At 41.5% G+C, this 16,256-nt stretch overlaps 1 protein-coding gene across 1 annotated transcript in view; it reads right to left on the bottom strand.

Annotated features, from left to right (window-relative positions):
* Nucleotides 1-15,962, bottom strand: part of PHF21B (PHD finger protein 21B) — a gene marked incomplete at its 5' end in the record, with an annotated part of 63,837 nt that extends 47,875 nt beyond the window's left edge. Inside the window, one exon of the mRNA XM_030444633.1 lies at nucleotides 15,639-15,962. Coding sequence (XP_030300493.1) covers nucleotides 15,639-15,962 — 324 coding nt within the window. The remainder of the gene's footprint in view (nucleotides 1-15,638) is intronic.
* Between the last annotated feature and the right edge of the window lie 294 nt (nucleotides 15,963-16,256).

Genomic DNA, 16,256 nt, shown 5'->3' with positions numbered 1-16,256 from the left:
GGCAGAGTGTCTCACAAAGCAGTTTCTAGCCACTCCCTCACAGGAGTTCAAGCATGAGCAAAAATCTTCAACAGAGCCCCAGCAGCTGCTAAAATACTACTGCTCTACCTCAGTAGCAGGATGTGAGGATTGGAGCACAGAAAGAGAAGGGAGGCAGAGGGAAAACAAAGGAGGAAATGACCATCACCCCTTAGTGGTTTAAGAATCCTCACCTGTCAAAATGCAGCCTATTAGCAGCTACTGAAAAACTTAATATTATCTTCCAAATCATTCCACCTTAGCACCCACAGGGCTCAGAACTGCTTTTGCAGTTATTTCTCTGAGTATTCATAAAGCATTCTTCAGTCACTCTGAAGAAATGGAAAACATGAGAGATGTGACAGCCCGAGACGATCTAATTGCTGACTGCCACACGGTGCCTTTTGTCAGGCTCTGAGCTGAGCTAATTCAGCTTGCTAACAAGGATAAAGAAAGTTTTCTCCTGGTTGAATTAGATTAGAAAAGTGCCCAACAAGAGACAGAATAAAGGCAACTAAAAAAAAAAAAAAAAAAAAAAAGCAATCCTTCTTAGTTGGTGGAGCAGGGAGGGGAAGACAAAAACCACAGAGGCAGGGGAAAAGAAAAATGGAATGATCGTTCCAACCTTTTTGGAGAAAGGAAGCTATTAGGTCATTCAGCCATAATAATTGGATATTGTTACCAAAAGTAATTTCCTTGAGCACAGAACTTGGGGAAGAAACATGAGGATTTTGCCTGAATTCCATATAAAGTGTGTATAAATATGACTGAGCTTAAAATTCTACTATTAATATAATTATTAGGTAGAAAAAAGGAAACAATAACATTTTCAGGAAATGTTAATTTGAATGTGCAGATCATCCTATAAGCTTTTTTTTTTTTTTTTTGTGTCATACTACTCAGCAATAATGACCCACTACTTACCCATCAGCAAAATCCAGTAGGAAATACTGCTGTTGTACAGTATGGCTGAATTACTCTTGCTACTGAATTCTTTATTTTGGTCTCCCCCTGGTCTAAGATTGCAGCTGTGATGTAGGTGCCTTCCAATTAAAAGAAAATACTGAATACAGCAGAACCCCCTTTTTTTTTTAGTTTTGGAGGGTGATTCACTTAAAAATGTAAGCAATTCTTTGATGATCCACATAAATAGGCTGATCTTTTATGTTGTTTTTCAGACAGCAATAAGATTTGGCAAGTTTATGCTTATATAAATTAATTCATAAGTATACACACTATACACTATATGTATGTGAATATAGAAACATACACTTCAAAACACATAATATATTATACATAACCTTTTTCTAGAGTTGTAAATACACCGAAGTGAGCACCAGTGCTTCTCAACAATGACAGAGACAGAAATTTTAGAGTTAATAAGCAGAAAATCTCTTCTTCCTCAGATGCTGCAGTAATGTTAGTGCTAGCAGAACTGGCCTTATAAACACAAATATCAGCAAAGTCCTTTTATTTCTGAGCCTAGAAATTGTACCTGTTTCTGGAGTGCAGAAATTATAAGAATAAAACCACAAGAACTCAAAGCACACTGCCCATCTACTATTTAGCCAGAGTGTCTCTCTCTGGCTCTTACTCAAGCTGTTCCATTCTGCTAGTCCAAGACAAACCTTCCTAGTGCCACATCTTCCAAGGGCCTAGTAGCCTGAGCTTCAGAAAAAGCCCCAGTGGGTCTGTGCCCAACCTAGCTCCATCTATAGGGTTCAAAATCACCTTCTCAAGTCCCTTACTTAGCTGCTGTCAAGCCTTAAAGACAGCAAAATCTTGATATGCTTCAAGATTTAATCATTCTCAGGACATCTGAAAGTTTGCTTCTTGGCAAACCTGGGTACATCACCTTTCAGGTGTCTAAAACTCAGTACCTAGAACTGATTCCACAAACAGATGAAGGCATTGCACAGTACAATGTTCACCTCTAAGGAGTCTTGCTGCAGTTCTTAAGTAGGCAACCAAAGTTCCCTGTGTAAGAGTATCCAAAGAGTATGACAGGGCACCTTGGGAGCAAATCTGCAGACCAGCACCTTAGGGCACAAGACAGATGTCTTGAGAGGTGTATTCAATGGGAGTTTTAGTAGGTTACCTGCTTTATCCCCCCTGGAATTCACCTCCCTGGGCCCCTTCCTGGAGACTAATCTGTGCTCAACCACTTCCATTCAAAACACACTCCAAGAAAGACGCACTTTCCTTTCTTTCTCCATTCCATCTTTCACTTCAACCAATTTCTCAGGAGTTCAGTCATCTAATCCAGAGAAGGATGATTTCAGATCCTTCACCTGCACATGGCTCTGTAAGCTACTTAACTATCAGAACATACTTGGGAGAAAGATTCTCCTTCCAAGCTTTTCTGCTCAATCACTCCATGAGAGAAGAAAGAGCACGGTCTTGTGGACCAGTGGTTAGAGAATGCTTGGGGGAAAGGACAACTGGCAACTCCAATCAATGCTTTGTCCACCTTGTTGTTCAACCCTATCAACGTGATAACAGTTCTGACAATGACCCAATGTGAACTTTTTGGCACACAGGGAATATCACTAGTAGAAAAAGAGGCATTTTTGGATTTCCCCTTGGTCCACACTTGATAGCTACCGAGCAGAGGTTGAGGATCTAAGTTTTGAACTCTGGGCAGATCCGTGTACTTCAGCACTGAAGAACTTCCAAAGATCTAGTCTGAATCTCTTTTGCAAGAAATAAAATACATGGGGAGAAAATATTTTTCAAGCTTCCATACAAGCTTGCAAATTAGCTAGCACAGCAATAATGTCTTCATGAAGCTGGAACTATGAACCTCCATGAGTCTTAAGTCATTGCTGTGAAGGTCTGTGCATGTGTCTATATGGAGATTATTGGAGAGATCAGGACTTCAGCCCAATAATTTTCAGAGGTAAAAGGGGAAGCACTGTTTGTTTGGTTTTGTTTTTTAATTGGACAATAGTATCTTACATACAGAATAATTGCCAGGGAGATACAAAGAAAACTTCACTATCTAAAATTTCTATTATTTTTTTAGACTGACTGGCTCTTACTCAAGCAGCATTATTTATGTCACACCACTGACCCAAAAAGCAAAATGTTGGTAAGGGATGCTACTCAGGTCTTCAGTTATGTTCTCCGTGCACACATGAAAATTCTATATATAGTCTACACCCTGACTCTGTAAACTGAAAAATCATGAAAATTAGGATGAACAGCTCACAAAGATGGGTTAAAAAAAAGAAAAAAAAGTGTTAAAAGTTCATTTCTGAAGAAAATGTAGAACCAATAATCATTATTAATGGAACACTAAGCCTACTGTGTTGTTATTAGGAAAGTGGTTAGAGACATGCTAGTGATGTAATTTTGTAGATTAACTCTGCTAGCCTGAGTCTAGCTTCACTATACTAGACTTTAGTGGAGATATTCCAAATTCACACTTTGGAAAATACTCATAAAATTTGTTGAGTAATACTTTGTTACTAATAAGACAGAAACTTAGTCTTATTGAAGGACATAATGTATCCCAAGACACAGGCTGTTTCTTGTTCTATGGAATAACTTCTAAATTCAGAAACAATTTCTGGACTCAGGCTAGAGGAGCCAGAGTTTGAACTCCTATTTCTCAGGACCTGAAAACAAAGTGCAAGCACTTTGACCCATCATAGTGGTGGTTCAAAGTCACTTATACTGGCTTGAAAGCCCACATTAAGAACAAAGATATAGCAGAAACCTGAAAAGTTTTATCTTCTCATACTTATTAGGGAGGCTAGGCTTTTCTTTTCCAGTTTCTCATTTAACAAATGCAGTGTCTAATTTCCTGTATAAGAAACATTAAAAAGTGTTACAAGTCAACACGATATAGATTATTGGTTTATATTTTAAAAAGAAAACTGCAGGGTAAAATCAATATAGTAGTGTTTCATTCTGAAGAAAACATTGTGACATCAGTGAATACGGCAGTGGAATTTAATTAGACCAAATGCTAATTAATTACCACATACAGTCTTCTAAAAGACTGTAGTATCCCTGCCAAATTTCTGCAATATTCTCATTAATATAATGCTAAAATAGCTGTCTTCTAAAAACATTTTAGTGTACTGATTCTTTAAAGGGAAATTATTATTGTATTTAATTGAAAAAGGCTGACTTGTGTTTTCATTTTACACTGAGGACAGTAAACATTTAAGGTAAGGCCCTTAAATTATCATTTCCATTTCAGCAAACTACAGGAAATACAATGTTAAATTATATCAAAGCTGTCATCCACTTTCTGGTGTGACCTATTCATTCACTGATAGTTCAGTGATCTTGCATGTAAAAATTAACTTATCTCCAATCCAGCCAGTCTCGTTGTTTGATTCAGTGAGGGATGGAACAATCAAATTGTTTGTAATATCACAATCCATCACTATACGTGCAAATTTGATGACACAGTCACTGAACCGGGCTCTTAATAAAATCAAACACAAGAAACAGACTAAACAGAGGTCTGTAATAAGGATCTCACTGAGGGAAAAAAACCAACAGAGTTGCACCCATTAACTGAATGTCTTGCTGAAAACAGTGGGGACATGTTCTTCCTTTCACTGATCAAATCTCCAAGGACAATATTTGGCCAAAGAACTAGAATAATAAAAAAGATTAAGACCCCAGAACAGAAGAGCAGCTAAATACAAACTCAGTTACAAGCACCTGATTAATACTGAAGACATGTGAATATACACATGTAAAACTCAGACTTATGTTCAAATGAAGAATAAACTTGAATCTGTTTTCTGAAATTATTGATTTTGATGTCTAACTGCAAGATCAACAAAGAGAATTTTGGTTTGTCTTACCTTGCCTGGTACCTGGCTTATTTTAAAAGGGTCTATGTTTCAGTTTTCATAATTATAAAAATCCAAATCCAATGCAAGTCTTTCCACTCAGAGGGCAAAACCACGACTCAAGACCACAACACACCTTCTGCACAAGAATTAGCTGCACTGAAGGAACATCAAGCCCAAGTGTGATTTAAAAGCAGTCAAAGAAGGAACAGGCTCATGATAAATAAAAGCTAGTAACTAGTCTTTTCCCACCCATACACACATATATGTGTATCAAAAACACACGACATAGCTGTTAACAGGCACCCGCCAACACTCTGTCCTTGTCACTGATGGAAATTGAAATATATCTGTCTTGCCGTTCAGCTATTCTCTAAATTTAGAGAAGAACAAATTTGGTTAAATTTGGATCCGATCACTTTCTGACTCACATTATCCTGCAAGTTAGCCATCCTTCACACATCACCAAAAAAAACCACTGAATGGAATACACAATATCTCGTAGCTTTAGGAGGGACTGCACACAAGCCAAAGCAAGGAATACAAAACTCATACAAAAAATTCTGGTACAAACAGCAGAGCAGTGCTTATGTCTTGAAATATGCATTCAGAGAGCCACATCTTTAACTAGTGGAAACTCACATTAACTCCATCATTTTGAACACAGCTCTCTATATTCCTAGGCAGTAAGCATCTGCCCTTCCATATAGGAGTATCTCCACAGGCAGATTTTCTTTCTCACTCACACATATATACAAACACTTTTAATTGCTTATTGTGTAGCAATTTATCTTGAATTCTTATAAAATGGCTGTGATGTGAAGAAAAGATAACAACTAAACCCTAACATCAATAAGTGCTAATAAATATTAATATAACATAAGCACCACGTTTATTGCAATGTGAAACCAGTTTATTATCCACAGATGAAATCAAATTGCTGCCTTTATTACTGTCAGGAATGACTTCTAAGATATTTCTACTTACTACTTAAGTATTCATCAGCACACTGTATTTACAGCATCTAGTTTCTCTTCCCCTCTCCCTTCCTCCTCCCTCTTTATACATAAAATAATGTAAGAGCAGTATTTTCTGATGTAGTTTTCCAATTAATTTAAACACAGGCACAAATGCACATTATGAGATTAGTAGCAGACCGACTGCCAAACCTCGATACAGCTACAGCACCAACAGGAAACCATACCATGCTTGTATTTGCAATATGAACACTGAAAGAAGATAAATACAGAGTTTGCAGGCTAGAATCAAACACTCATATTCCTGCAAATTATTCAACTACCCCACAAACTCCACGGATAATGAAAAAAACCCACCTTTTGACGATAAACAGAACTCAGACGTTTGGAGATATTCCAAAACCTTTCATTTCCTAAAGTGGTGCCTTTTATTAAAGTAACACTACATGTAGAATAAGTGGATGTTTTTATGCATCCTGTAATTTAGAAAACCGAAGAGATGATTTCCCCACCCCCAAAGTTGATCATCTTTCATTATTACAAACTGCACTTCAAGTTTGAATCACACAACCCTCAAATTTTCTATGCATTCCCTTGCATTCTTGGTCCCCTATTTTAAATAGAAGTAACTTAAAAATCCTGACATTTTCAAGAATGCTTGCCTGGTAATTTCTGTGAGGCACAGACAGCCTTCAATTACAATGAAGTAGCTACAGTGTATTACCATTTTTAGTGTATTCTTTCGTTTTCTGAAGTGAATCAAAGCTCTCTATGGGAGCTACTCTGATTAGCATCAAAACAATAATGTGCTATAAACCCTCAGCATTAAAGGAAGGGACTTTGTTTACATGCATGATATAGAAGCATGTATAAAAATATCACAGAAACTTCCATACGAGGACTGCCTTGGTACATTTTACGACTTTTCTTAGCCTGGAGAAGACTAAAGGACAACCTTACTGACAGTTATAAATACTTAAAGGGTGGGTGTCAGGAGGATGGGGCCAATCTTTTTTTAGTGGTGCTCAGTGACAGAACAAGAGGTAACGGGCACAAATTTGACCATAGGACGTTCCATCTAAACACGAAGAGGAACTTTTTTATTTTGAGGGTAGCCAAACACTGCAACAGACTGCCCAGAGAGGTGGTGGAGTTTCTGTCTCTGAAGAAATTCAAAACCTGCCTGGACACTATCCTGTCCAACCTGCTGTAAGTGAACCTGCTCTGGCAGGAGGTTTGGACTAGATCATCTCCAGAGGTCCCTTCTCATGCCTAACATTCTGTGATATTGTGACATTAAAACAGCACTCAAGAAAAGGCATGAAATTCAAACAAATGTATTTCCCTCCTTTAACCTGCTCTCTTTTGTTTGGGACTCTTACACAGGCCAATTAAATACTTCTGGCTGTAAGGACCTAGACACAAAATGGGCTGAGAGCTCTGTCATATTTCTGCAGCATCACGAATCATCGATAAAATGAAAGTAGTTTCAGTTAATGTCCTTCTGCTCCTGTTTCATGGTAGAGACTCTTTCCAAACACTTGTAGGAGGAAAATGCATCCCATAAGCACTGAAGTAGCATATACATATCTATATCCCACTTCACAGGAACCTGTAGAAGAGACATTTAGTGCCACAAAGGTTGCAGAGGACAGAACTACAGTGAGGTCCCCAAAACTGGGACTTGCTCTTGTTTCCTGGTTGTTGAAGTTCTTTCAGCATAGTGTTTGTTTGCCAGTGCCCACAGAAACAAATTTGGAAAGGTTGCTCTTAGATTCTTACAACCCTTCAGTCAGTGTGAGCCTACTTTTGCTTACCCTTTCCTGCTGAACACTCCACTGCCATCACTGGCAATTTTTGGCTATATAAGGAATACCATGTTGGGCCTAATCAGGTTTTATTCAGTTGCTGAGAGTTTATATTCAGGCTTTGATACTAGTGAGTGTTTGACCCTATTGTAGACCAAATGAAAATGCAGATTGAGAAAGGCAGAAATCTGTGATGTATTGACCATATACGTACGTCTGGGATATTTAAAAGGAAGCCATTTATAATCAGGAAGCGTAAGTGCTTATTCTGAATCTGACATTTAAATATCCCATCAACAGCAACCAGCATTGCAAAATGGTTTAATTAACCTGAAAGGATGTAATTTTATGCTATTTAGCAAGAAATACAAATTTTTAAGTGCTTTTACGCGGTATATATCAGAGTAGCAAGGCTAAATCCTGCTCTACGCTACCCATATTTAAATATGGAGTAAATTCATGTATGTCCCTTAACAAACCTGCTACTAAGGTGGTGTAAATACAATCAGAATCTGTCGTACATACAAGTAATCCACTTCCTAAAATTACAACGCTCTTTACAACATTCTAATGGTAGAGCTAAAAGTTAGAAAGCCTCAATGACAATGGATCACAGGATGGTGCATGGGATGGTGAATCTCTGGGTTACCCCTCTCCTTGCCTTTGTTCTTTATTACTATCTTTAATTTATTTTGACTTAGCTACCTTTCTGCTTCTGCATTTACAAAGCTATTGAGGACGATCCAGGAGATTGAATACGTGATATCAAATCCTTTGAAGTCCAAAACTGGTAATCCAATGTTTTTGTCCTACTCATACTCACAATGTGGCTGAGATCCTTCTGAAAGCCTGAGGCATGGCCCACTGGATGAAATGTAGCATTGTGATGGATGAGCATGGGCTCTCTGCTGCTGTGTGAGCCCAGAATTTACTTCGTCTTTCTGACTCTAAGTCTCCCACAAATTTTGTCTTGCCCACATGCATAATACACCCTTCAGCAGACATTCCGTCCAACAGGAATACCCTCAGAATCTGCCATGGAGACCAAACAGGAAGGATAACTGAGTAGTTAATATGCCAGTAAGACTCTGCTTCAAGTCTCTGGTCTACAAAGGCATCTGTGTGCCCCCATACAAGATACTTGGGCCCAGGTACCACAGGCAGAATTGCCATGGGACAAGGAATACTTCAGAAAACCTCAGCCTCTACATCTCCCTGTTAAAACCTCTGGAAAGCTCTGGATGCAAAATTCCCTATCTATGCTACTGTTCTTCACAGGAGCTCAAGTGGGAACCCAGAGAAGGATGATGGTCCTTACAAGCTCTTCATGGGTCCCTCTAACACCATCTAGTAGAATCATACTTCAGAATTCCTGTATCTACAGTAACTCTTGTCTATAAACCCATGGGCATGACAGCATGGGCAGTCTCATTCTTGGACCTGCCTGTTAAAAATCCTCCTGCCATAGGATTTCTGCAGGATTTCTGCTCTCTCCTGTATCCCTATTTCTAGTACAACATTGTTACCACACCAGTTGTGCCAGAGAGCTCAGAGTGTTTATTTGGCCCTGGCAGGAGCCCTCATTTCACATTTGAGGAGACTGTAAAAAAATAGCACAATCTGGGGAAAGTCTTAGGAAGTCACACACACAGAGAACAATCATTGCTCTACTCCTCCAGAAGAGATACCCAGAAACTAGCACAGTGACAGAGAAATTAAGCTCAAGTGAGCCCTCAACAAAACACTTCAACATCTTGAAATTTTGAAATTCATGAGCCGTTGATGATCAACCCAACATTGGAGAAAGATACAACTGGTGTGACAGTAAGGCCAGAAGTCACGTACTTCAGAAACACAATTTTTTTTTTTTTTTTTTTTTTTTTTTTACATTACAGAGGGCCTAATACACTTTGGGTGCCTACAACAATGCCAGTCACCTGGGGACTGCCAAAATGACCAATGGCAGTCATAATCTGTAATGCAATGTCTTTTTTTTTCCCCTCAACTAAACAGATGCAGAGCCTCTGGGTCTTTCTTTTGTCCTTCCCTGTGCTCACTAGTTACCATTTCTGCATGCATTTTGGCACACCAAGACCAATGTGGATGCTGAAGATCGAGCAGTAGAATAAGAAGGAAGTATAAGGATAAAGAGCTATGGCAAGTGCTAAAAGGGGCTGTAGCATCGTTGTGGGACAGTTTTTGTTCCCAAGGATGCCATGTACAGCATGGACATGTCTGTGGCATTACCAAAATGACCACAGAAGGCCAGCAGTGTGGATGCCAATATAGGGATCCTGCACAAGCTTCCTTTAAAAAGTGTAAATGGATCCTTTATTTCTCAATTTTCCTACTGCAAAATGTGGAGTAATAACACCTTAGTCATAATAACCTCGTATTGTGAGGGTAAAATAACTAGTGCCATGTAATCAGACTCTGTGGTAACACGGATCACAGAAAAAAACATATATAGCCACATAACCAATACAGATAAATATATCTATAAATAAAACCTTTAAGTAGTACTGCAATAAAATTATAAATAAAAGCCAAAAGACTTAGTCATGCATGCAGGTGGATTTCCAATTATGGAGGAAGCACTTTTACAGACAGAAGAGTGAAGCACATTAAGTGGGATGGTGAAGAGCAAGCTAATAAATCATTCTAGAAAAAGATTATTCTGAAAAATGGCCATCACAGGCAGATATACATTCTTAAACTTCTGGAATGCATTTTTTTCCTAGTAAATTGGATATATAAATAGCTAGGAAGTATATGTGAACACGTCTCCTACACATACAAAAGCTACTTTTTCCTGGTGGAAAAAAATGGCAACCCATGTAACCTGCTCAATCTAAACACAGATACAAGTAGCTCTTTGTGCTGTGGAGTTAATGAAGTATTTGTGAAGAACAGTTTACTATCTTGCCAAGAATTTATAATAGTATAAATCCTCACACTGTATTTTACTTTGAAATAACCTTCCTGTATAGACAAGCCCCAAGATGCAACATCACATGTTCATGGGGAAGCTTACCAAACCTTTCTCCGGTTGACCCAAGGGATATATGTGTGGAAGAGAAAATACCAGAAGGAGCTAAAGGCACATTTTCTGCTGTTACTTGTGGTGTTCTGATGGACAGTCAGTGCCCTGCTAAGATGTTTTCTATGAGCTGCATAGAGTAATCATAGAATCATTAAGCTTAGCAAGGGCCTGTAAGATCATCAAGTCCAACCACTGATAGTAACACGGGACAGAGCATCATACCAGGATCACAGACAAGAGACAGCTCTTTGATTATTGGAGTATCCAAACATTCCTGCACCTAATAATACCTACTTTGCACTTTAGAAGCCTCGGGGACTAAAGGCAGGTGAACAGCACACTTACAGCATGACAGCTACATACAGAGAAACGCTGGCAAAGCAGGAACCAGTTCTGGCACCATCCCCAGTCCGTGGTCATGGGTAAGTTTAAAGCCAAGAATGCAGAGACACAAAAGCAAGCTGCAAACAATGTCTCTCTGTAACTAGAGAAGTGGAGGTGCTTGAGAGCAAAAGGTTGACTTTTTTGGTTGGTACCTTTTTGGTACCACTTCTGGGACACTGCCTACCTCTATGCCACATTTCTGTGGAGCAACTTTGTGTGTCTGTATCACGGTGCTTCATGGCCCAGTGCAGATATGTCCTTGCAGTGCTGTTTTTCTTTCACTGCAGCTCCTAAAATGCAGCTGAGTGGTCTGGCAGCTGTATTCCCTCCTCTTTGCTTGGTCTCCCAATAGCTGGTTGATCCAAGTGCCTTTCAAACAGCCAAGAGGCTTTTTGCTTTTCCCAAACTAGGTTCTGGGATGCCTGCTGGCCCCCAGTTCTGCTATTTAAAAAAAGAATAAGAGGCAGAGGGGCATTTTCTTTATCCAGTATATTGTTCCAGCACAGCAGATGGGACTTTGTCCTTCAACAAAGCAACCTCAGATCCTGCTTTCAGTTAGGTAACAGTGGCTAGGAGAGGAAACAGCAAATACCACATAAATTAAATATCGATGAAAATATAATTTGAGGGGTTTATATTAAAATCTCTTTATACCAAAAGTACTTTGTAGTTACAGGCATGCTGATATTCTATAACCATCCAGTAGCTCTATACAGAATACCAATAGCTATTCTCTGAAGGCAAAGTACGCCTAGTGTGTATCCAGCATCCGCCAGCAAAATTTAGCTGATGCCAGCAAAATTGCTTTTGCCAACAAAACTTGCTCCAGATCATCCAAATGAAGCTCTAAGCAGAAGAAAGAGACTCTAGACAGCCCTGCACGTACATTTTCATCAGTGTAGCTCCATCAGTCATGTCTCCATACAATGGATTTACACTGAAAAGCTGCCAAGGAATAGTGTAGACCTAGAGTGAGTTTCTGAAGCTCACAATTTCCAGCGCTTACAGATTTCAGTCTTTGTTAATATCAAAACATTTTCTGCTTGTAATAAAAGATCTGATAATCTGTTATGTGTGTATTTATTTAGATACTTTTTTTCAATGCAGATATGGCTTCCATTCCAGTCAACAATGCTTCAAAATCACTTTAAAAATCTGCTGGGTAAACAACAGCCTAAAATGAAAGTGCTGACATGCAGCTGCCCAAATGAAAATTCTGTTACAAACTTACATTTAATCCTATCTATATTTGAAAGTTCCGTATTTAGATTATACTGCTTGATGCCCTACTTTTTCTGCTGTTTCATTTAGCATTTCATTCTTCCTGCTAGATACCACTTGAGGTGGTCATATACACATCCTGATCCCCTTAAATGCTCTTGAGCAGAAACCACTGTTCAGAAACTCATAACATTACATTTCATGCCCTTGCCCTTTCCCTCACTTTGCAGATGCAGAGGAATACGCTACACTACACCAGTAATCTCATTTACTACTATCAGCTTGCCACCTTAACCCAGTTTGCAGAAAGCTGTCATTATCTTCAATCTTACAAACTTCATATACTGCAGAAAAAAACCCCTCCACTTCTTCTGAGCCACAGTAATGCCACTTACAAAAAAGAAAAAAAGAAGAATAAAGAAAAGAAAAAAAGAAAGAAGAAAAAGTAAATACTAATAAACGTCAACAATGAAATTTTCCTCCAACACTACAGTGCTAGTAGCTAAGTTGTTACTGCTATTGATCTGTAATCACCACAGCAGGAACAATCAAGAACACTGACCATGAAGCAAGGATAGATTCTTTTCCATTAGATCAGAAAAAGAAACCTTGCAAAAAAAATTAATTTGGGTAGACGAGTGACAATTAACATGCAATCCAGCACTAAACTTCCTGACAGCTTAGGGCTAAAGGTTAGCTTGCATTTTTTTTTACATGTGCAACCACTCAGTATTTCTAATTGGTTTTATCCATGACTGCTAACTGTTCTCAAACAAGGAAACCTCTGTTGGCCTCTGCTTCAAAAACTTGCTCAGCTTCTTCCTCCATAATTTGTTAATATCACCAGAGATATTAAATCGCAAAACTACACTTACTGATAATTTACAATGTGAAGACATTTCTAAAGAAAAATGCTGAAGGTCTTCTTGCAAAACCAAGGCAAATCCCAAATGCTGGGCAAAATTCCCATGCTATTCCAGTAACAGCATGCTTTTGCTTAAAATTAAGCTGTTCTTTGTGAAAAAAAGTAGCAAAGCCATGACAAATATTGCCTCATGTTTGATCAAACACAGAATAGAAATATGTGGACCAGTGTTAAGGCTTTGCTCCACCAGGCTGCAATACACCACTGGCTACAGCACATCTAGGGATAAGGAAGGTGGAAGAGGGACCAGTTTGCCCTGTTGAAAAGATAGATGGGAAGCACCAGGGATAATTCAACAGCATGCCAGTTTACCAGGTTAGAAAGCCTTTTTCCTCTAACAACATTTGCAGAAATTAAAAGTCTGCAGCCATCTGTTCTAACCAATACTGTTCTCCAGCTCCTGGGATTCTTATTTCACTGTTCACGCTAAATACATTAAATGTTCTTTCAAGCTTCTTCCTTCACTGATTTGATTCTTTTCTTCCTGTGCACCTGCCAGTGACAGTAAAAGATAGTCCTTCACAAAATGATGGACCATTCAAATATATCTTCAAATAACTTTTTTCCTTTAGACGATTATAGTTTATATAGTTATTTTTAGGAATTCTAAGAACTATCTACCGGAATAGCTTCAAGTATCTTTTCAATAAATTATAAACAATATCTTTAACAAAGGAAATTACTCAGCTTGAATACAGAACAGAGATTCAGAGATTCACAGAATCACAGAATCATCCAGGCTGGAAAGGACCTCTGAGATCATCAAGTCCAACCCTTGATCCACTACCACTGTGGTTACCAGACCATGGCACTGAGTGCCATATTCAGTCTCCTTAAAAACCTCCAAGGATGCAGAATCCACCACCTCCCTGTGCAGTCCATTCCAGTGCCTGATCTCCCACTCTGTAAAGAATTTTTCCCTAATATCCAACCAAAACCTCTGCTCGCAGAGCTTAAGTCCATGCCCTCTTGTCTTACTGATGGCTGCCTGGGAGAAGAGACCGACCCCCCCCTGGCTCCAGCCTCCTTTCAGGGAGTTGTAGAGAGTGATGAGGTCTCCCCTGAGCCTCCTCTTCTCCAGGTTGAACACCCCCAGCTCCCTCAGCCCTTCCTCACAGGACTTGTGCTGGATCCCTTCACAGCCTCCTTGCCCTTCTCTGGACCTGCTCCAGGACCTCAATCTCCTTCCTGAACTGAGAGGCCCAGAACTGGACACAGTACTCAAGATGTGGCCTGAGTACAGGGGAAGAATCAATTCAAAATCAAATTCCCCACACATCTTCTTTAGTGTAACAACTAAAGACAACACCACTTCACCAGAAAAAGCGACAGGACAATCTGGTACCCAAAGTGGTTGGATGTGCTTTCTGTTTGTTAGCAAATACAGTAGGTGATGGTCATTCCCCATCTGGTGGTGGAAGGGGCTTCCTGGGTATTAAAAAGCCCCAGGTCTTCCAACAGAACCTTGATTTACAAATGTCTCCAGGGGCAGTTTGCCTGGTGCCCTTCTTTATATTGTGTTCTTCTTTCCTGATTATTGTGAGATTCATATCTTGAGTTTGTGAAGGGGAATTAAAATATAAATCCAAAGACTATCAAAGTCCCTATATGCAGAAAGTAGAAAAGAAATCCACTTTTCCAGCGTTAGGAACAACAGTTCACACCTTCTCCATAGTTTTTAGAAGACATCCTGGACGCAGAACCAACAGCCTGCCAGCTCCCATACAGTTTGTACTCTTGCTCCCAAGGGCACCACAACATGGATACTTGAAACGACAGCACAGCCAGGAGACCCACCATCCCTACAAGCAGTATCTAAGCTCACAACATGGCAACCACCATTTCTTTATGTATACTTCGTTGTTTTGAAGAACTGTAATCAGAAAAGTATTCATAGAAGGTGGGACACTGGGAGCAAGCCGCAAGAAGTTGCCAGCTTCTTTCCACACAGTGCCGCTGCCCTCCAACAGGGCACACGTCCCACCCATGGTGCCAGAGGTGAGGGGAACCGCCTGTCCCCTCCGCACACCGGCAGCTCCGTGCTTCAGCCCAGCTGCCCTCTCCCTGCCTGCTCTGCACCAACCCTGTCCCCAAGGGGTGCAAGCACCCGCACTCGCCACGGGCCGCAGAATCCCCACAGCACCAGAACAACTCCTTCCCTCATCCAGGGCAGAGTGCCCACCCCCCGTACCCCGAGGTCACATGGAAGGAGGGGCAGGTGTCCCCCTTCTCCGCCCCTGCACCTCCCCTAGCCCTGACACCACCCTCAGTCCTCACAACCCCTCCCCTCCAGCAGCCTCACCCCTCCCTCCCCGTCGGGGAGCCTGCCCCGCCTCCGTCCGCCCCCCGCCACGACGGCAGCGGTGGAGCCCGCGGCGCAGCGTCCGCCCGCCCCCCCCCCTTACCCTCCCCCTCCCAGCACCGCACCGCACCGCCCGGCGTTACCTGGGTGTTGGAGCCGAGCTCGGGCGGCCGGCGCGTTCCGACCAGCTTGGTCGTGGTCTGCAGGTTGATGGGTGCGCTCTGCGGGGGCTCCACGCCCGCCGCGCTGCATCCCAGGCCGCCGTTGAGGTGTGCCGTCACCATCGCGATGGGAGCCTTGGCTGGCAGGACGGAGATGGCCACGCTCTGCCCGGGGCTGCCGCTGGGGCTCCCGCCGCCCGGTGCCTTCAGGAGAGCCGGGACGCCGCCGGGTTTGGCGCTGCCGCTGGCTCCGCTGCCCACCAGCACGGCCGCGGGGCAGCTCCGCACCGCCAGCTTCTGCCGGGGGAGAGAAGGGGAGAGAGAGAAGCGGCATCGTCACCCGATGGGTTGCAGCCGGACTCCCGGCCCTCCCCACCCCCGAACCCCGCCGCCGCTCTGTCCCCCACCCCGGCCGGCCGGGCTCCCGCTTCTGGAGCTGCCCTGCCGGACTCGGCCCCGCCGACACGGATTTGGCTTTATTTTCTTTGGCAGTTTTCTTCTTGGAAGGAGAGGTGGGCGGGCAGGGGGAAGGCTGGGCTTCTTCCCCTGCTCGCTCGGGAACCCGCGGTTTCACTCGGGGTTTTCGAAATATTTTTTTCT

Source organism: Calypte anna, chromosome 1 (genome assembly GCF_003957555.1).
Source record: "Calypte anna isolate BGI_N300 chromosome 1, bCalAnn1_v1.p, whole genome shotgun sequence".
NCBI lineage: Eukaryota > Metazoa > Chordata > Aves > Apodiformes > Trochilidae > Calypte > Calypte anna.
This window is presented reverse-complemented; position numbering and strand designations above follow the sequence as displayed.